Source organism: Acomys minous, assembly GCF_964271855.1.
Source record: "Acomys minous genome assembly, chromosome: 7".
Taxonomy (NCBI): Eukaryota; Metazoa; Chordata; class Mammalia; order Rodentia; family Muridae; genus Acomys; species Acomys minous.
In genome coordinates, this window is record NC_140488.1 from 87,164,795 (window position 1) to 87,170,663 (window position 5,869).

The 5,869-nt window shown below is 46.4% G+C and overlaps 1 protein-coding gene across 1 annotated transcript; it reads left to right on the top strand.

Moving 5' to 3' along the window:
- The first annotated feature begins 317 nt into the window (after nucleotides 1–317).
- On the top strand, nucleotides 318–5,395 carry LOC311601426 (melanoma-associated antigen B4-like). The gene is made up of 2 exons (XM_084788886.1): nucleotides 318–434; nucleotides 3,855–5,395. The coding sequence occupies exon 2, from the start codon at nucleotides 3,860–3,862 to the stop codon at nucleotides 4,904–4,906; it is 1,047 nt and encodes a 348-aa protein (XP_084645012.1). The 5' UTR covers nucleotides 318–434; nucleotides 3,855–3,859; the 3' UTR covers nucleotides 4,907–5,395.
- Nucleotides 5,396–5,869: the final 474 nt, after the last annotated feature.

Consider the following 5,869-nt stretch of genomic DNA (forward strand, 5'->3'; position numbering starts at 1 on the left):
CAAAGGAGTTCAGTCCTTCCCTTGCTGCTATGCCCAGGAGTTCCTGCAGAGGGCGATATTTGAGGCGCGACTACTTTGCCTTTCTGGGGGCTGTGGAAGACTGGGGCTTGGTTGGGGGGTTGAGAGCCTTGGGTTAACACAGTGGGAAATTTCAAGCTCTTCTAACTATCAAGTGATATTGGAGGAACACTGATACTGAAATAGCGGGGTCCCTTAGCAACACACCCCTGCCACTAGCTCTTGGAGACCCCAGGCAAACAAAACCGGATATAGTTCCTTCTCATTTCCCTTGTGAAAGCGAGGCTCTCGGGCAGTCACGGGGAGCCGCCGCCATTACTTCAGCTCCTGCCCTGTGCTGCTGCTGCTGCTGTTGCTGCTGCCGCTTACTGTCCGGTCGGCTGAGGGTGAATTTCCCTGACTCTTCTGGAATTAAGGTGAGGTCCCATGATACAGTAGGCCCCAGAAAATGTTGGTCCCCACTCTTGTCGGTTTCTCTCTCCTCCTTTATCCCTAGTAGTTCGCCCGTCCTCGGCGTCGCCGTGGTCTTCGTCATAGGCGGCATCCGCGGCGTTGTAGTCGTTTTTGTGTTGTTGTCCTCGTCTATCTCGTCTATCAAACCTACTCCAGAGTCCTGGTCACAGCAGTCACCCTGGAGAGGTCCTGGGCCAGAGCTTTGAAGACTAAACTGGAGGATTATTTCTACTCGGAGGGTCTCCAGGGAGGTTCCCGCCCCCCCCCCAACCCCCATAAGAAGGAGAAACAGGGAACAGCAAAATGGCGGGCGCAGCGGCGTTTTCATAGATACAGGCCCTAGAAACCGTCTTCTGAACATGCATGGTGGAACTCGAAATCATATTAGAGCCCATTGTTTTCTGACCTATACATGTGTCGGCCACGGCACATAGCCTTGTGAATTCCCCAAGATTAATTTTTTTGAGGGAAAAAAAAAAGCCCCAGTAGCAGAGAGGGAGGGGCATCTAAATAGACGAGGTTTTAGTTGCATTTTTTTCTTTTCTTTTTGTTTTGACTGACTGACTTGCACTTTGTAGCTCTGGCTGACCTGGAATTTACTATTTACAAGCTAAGCTTGATCTCATAGAGATCCTCCTGCTTCTGACTCCAGAGGGTTGGGACTAATGGCATGAGATGCCCTGGCTGAGCAGAAGCAATCTAAAGTGCCAGTGGGTAGGCCAGTAGTCAGGATATGGAAACACACGACAGCCTTTGTTGTTAGGCTCCGGATTCTTCAGCATGATAGCAAGATGTGGTGCATACTTCCCTTCGAATGTCCCACCAAGATGTTGGCCTCGGTTTGAAAATTGGAGACTGAAGTCAGTGGGCAGAACTTAGCAGTTAGATCTAAGAGACCCATTCCTGCTCCCAGCATATGTTGGACAGCAGAGAGCAGAATTCCCAAAGGGTGAAGGCAAAGAAAAGAGCCTGACGATAGAACTACAGTCTGTTTAATATTTCATTTCAAAATGATTTTGCATTTGCGTCTGTGTGTGTGTGTGTGTGTGTGTGTGTGTGTCTATATTCCAGGAACGAAACAGGTTATCAGACTGCGGCGTTTCACTGGCCCATACTCAACATTAATCTATTTGTTTGCATTTGGTGTGTGTGTGTGTGTGTGTGTGTGTGTGTGTGTGTGTGTGTGTGTGTGTGTGTGTATGTGGGGATGACAGGATAATGTTCAGGAGTCAGTTTTCTTTTTCCACTATGTGGTTTCCAGGGGTCAAATTGGGGCTATTAAGCTTACCCAATAAGCCATCTCACAGACCTGCCTCTGCTCTTCTCAGTATTTAATGGAGAGAGTTATATAGTGACTCACCTGCCAGCTAGAGGGTCTTAGGGACACAGTTCGCAAGGTCAGCCTTGAGAATCCAGGGTTAGAACTGTCAGGTTTAGATGCCACCTAATTTTCTTCAAGGATCGTCTCAGGGACATTAATATTTTGAGTTAATTGGAGAGCACCCAATTCATTATTAGGAGACCTGGTTTCTAACAAGAATTAATTTGGTATAAGTGTGATGAGGACTCTCAGCCATGTTATAGTGAGGCACATAAGTCCATTCACGTACCTGTGAGTCATAGTGGGTCTGGATATAGCAATGTAAGTCTCATTAGCTTCTCATGAGCATCTAAGTGATTGTATGGGAAACCTCAATTTAACAAGTAGAGAGCTCCCAGTTAGTAACAGGAGCCAAGGAAAGGCTTCTGACAACTTTAGGATCTACTCACCTCATAATAAGACAACACACATTTCTCCCCTGATTCATCAGTCAGACGTGGGAGACATCAGCAAGCTGATGAGACTACAGGCCTGCAAAGAGTTTCTTAGAGTGTCTCATAAATTTGAGAGCCTTAGCAGGAGTGGATAATCCCTAAGTAGGCAAGGAGACACTGGAGGAGGACTAAGAGGACTATCTAAAGAGAAAGTGAAATCCACCAACTTGTTTCCCTCTATATACAAGGAAATGCCAAGCAGAACTCATTAGATATAATGACGTTTTCTTACATCTAGCCCTAGATGTAAAACGAAGTTTCTGCTACAACGCTAGAGGAATCACATGGGCCAAGGAGCGAGCTTATACCTTGCCTGAGTGAGAATTAAAGGAGACACATGACTTCCTAGCAGTAGGGTCCCTTAGAGGCTAGAGATGGCTGGATGTAGGTCCTGTTGTCTTTTGTCACAGGGTTCTGAGAGAGGTAAAAATATTTATCTGATTCAAAAGACTTCAGGTCAGTAGGGGAGGTTTCCGAGTGATCCTGAGGAATTCAGGGAGGAATTCACAGCCCATATTGGAAGAGGTCTCACAGATTCTCTCCTAAGGTCACCTCCACAAGGCTCCAGTCACATAAGTTCCATTTGTTTCTCTGCAAGTGTAAAAGAAAAATGAGGGTGCTGGTGTGATGGATCAGCGAGGGGAAAATCTTAGACCTTCTTCAGTCTTCAAGCGAAGACTCTGAGCAAAGATCATGAGTGAAACCATACATGACAAGGCCATAGTCTACCTGCCACAGCTTTGGGCCTTTGAAAATGTGGTGAATTTGTCTCCATAGAGGCAGTGTCTCTCTCACACCCTCTGTCAGTGAGGTTTAAGTTTAGAGAGGGCAGCTAGCCCTGTATGCTTGAGTATTCACGGTATAAACGACAGGTGAGAGCTGAAGGTACTTCTTCCTCAGCCACGGTATTTGGAAACAGGAGTCTGGGGCTGTCTTGGCACTGAGTGCTTGGAGCCTCTGAACACAGTTTGTAAGCTGAGCCTTCTCTCATTTCCTTGTATCAAGTTAAAGGGAAATGAGATTCCGTGGCTGAAGCAACAGAAGAAAGCAGGGTTCTTAGTCCTAAATGGAGATAAAGTGAGAATTCTTAATGAGAGTTCAGGGGCCCAGAAAGATGAGCAAGAGATCCCTATGGAGCTGTTAGCCATGCCTTCTTATAGGAGCAGTGGGAGGAAAACACTCCTGCATTTTCCTTTCATGGCTACTAGGGGGACTTGAGCTTTCAGCTACAGAGCAGCACAGGAAAGAGGTTCTACAGCCTGCCCAAAGTACTGTGTGGGAGCTGAGAGGACCCTACACCAGCCCCTGTTATCACCAAGCCAGGCAGCCCTAGGGGAGCGTGGCTGGCTGCAGCCTGGACACACAATGACTTCCTTTGCTGTTTTCTCAGGCTAACTATGAAGAGCCACATCGTTCATAGATTAGCGTTTTTACGTTTATACAGGAACCTGTGTAGACAGGTTGTTAAAAGCCTCCTGAAAGTACTTACAGGATCCCATTATCTTTCCCCCCAAAAAGTACTTCATTTCCAGCCCACACTCCCACCTACTTTCTATTCCTATCCACAGCCATCATGCCCAGGGGACATAAGAGTAAGGCCCGTGCTCGTGAGAAGCGCCGCCGCCAGGTCCAAGATGAGGCCCAGGGGCTCAAGGATGCTCAAGCCAAGGCAGAAGAGAAACAAGAGCCACCCTGCTGCTCTGCTCCTGATTCTGGAGATGCTGTTGCAAGCACCTCTACTGCTAGCTTCCCTCAGAAGTCTCAGAGTGAGGCACCCACCACCAGTGGTGGTGATGGCGTTGGCCACAGAAGATCTGGTAAAGGTGCCAAAGGCCGAAGGGAGGAAAGTCCTAGTTGCTCCAGGGCCCCACACTCCACTGAGAACCCACTGAGTGCTCTTCTCTCAAGGAAGACGGGACTGCTGATGCAGTATGTGCTGTGCAAGTACAAACGGCAGGAGCCAATACATAAGGGAGAAATGCTGAAAGTTATCAACAAACAGTTCAAGGAGCACTTCCCTGACATCCTCAGGAAAGCCTCTGAGCGCATACAGCTTGTGTTTGGTCTTGAAGTGAAGGCGGTCAAGCCCAATAGTTGCTACTATACCCTTGTTAGCATGTTAGAGCCCAGCTTTGGTGGGTCTCTGACCACTGGCTTGCCTTTTCCCCAGAATGGGATTCTGATGCCTCTGCTGGGTGTGATCTTCTTAAATGGCAACCGTGCCTCTGAGGCCGAGATCTGGGAATTCCTGAACGTTTTGGGACTCTATGATGGGAAGTCACACATAATCTTTGGGGAGCCCCGAAAGCTCGTCACTGAAGTTTTGGTTAAGGAAAAGTACCTGGTATACCAGCAGGTAGCCAACAGTGACCCCCCATCCTTTGAGTTCCGTTGGGGTCCCCGAGCCTTTGCAGAAACCACCAAGATGAAAATCCTGGAGTTTTTAGCCAAGGTCAATGAGACCGTTCCGCAGGCTTTCCCATTTCATTATCAAGAGGCTTTGAGAGATCAGGCAGAGAGAGCCCAAGCTGAAGCTGTAGGCAGCAGTGGCACTAGTGCCAAAGATGATGCAGAGGCTAAAGTCACACCCGGTGAGTCCTCTTGCTCCGAGAGAGATTAGAGTTGCAGATACACCCTTAGGTTTGAAACAGGGTTCCCCATCTGAGAAGCAGTGAGAGGCTGGTAGCTCATAATGCATATCTTATTGTACTTTGGTTATACAGTAGTATCTTGTAAGTGTTCCCCTTTTCGTAGAATCCTCACTTTGGTGCAGAACCCATAGGTATACACGGCTTAGATCGAATTATTTCTCGCTGGAAGATTTAGGTATAAGAATTTTGATGTTTTGTATTACATTGTAAAAATGAGTCTTTAAGTTGTTGTGCAAGCAGCCATAACTTTGTAGTGGAATTTTTCTATACAAAGTGTAAAAGAGTAATTTGTTTCTTAAAGTAGAGGAAAACAAAGCAAAATATGTAATTTGCCATGTTCCCTCATTCACTTTTGTTTTTATTCCACTTTTTGGTAAACTTTAAAGAAATATACTTGTTAAATGAATAAAATGCAAAAAAAGTTTTTCTTTGTTCAATAGATCATTTGTTTCCATTAATTGATTATCTGCTTTTTGGAAGGCTCTGCAAGTAGTGACAGTTTTAGGAAGAGATCTTTTCTCCTATCCCTAGGTTTTAGATCCTAAAATGAGTTGTCATACAAAATGGTGTGGTACAGTAACATAGAGTAAATCAGAGTCAGGACTGTGGCAAGGAAGGTCAAGATGAGAGCTGGTAAAGTGCAAATTCCCAAGGTCAGGTTTGTGTGGAGTTTGGGACATGACAAGTTGTTTGCTTAGAGGTCATTTTATTTATTTTCTTCTGATTTTTATTTTTCATTCTCTCCTTTAATATATCCTGACTCCCCTCCCTGCGCTCCTCCGAGTCCCCTCTTTCACATCCAGGGCTGCTTCCTTCTCCTTTAGAAAAAAGGGCAGGTCTCCCATGGACACCAACTCACAAGGCATAACAAGATGCATAAGGACCAGGCACAAACCCTCATACCAAGGCTGGACAAGGCAGCCAAGTAGGAG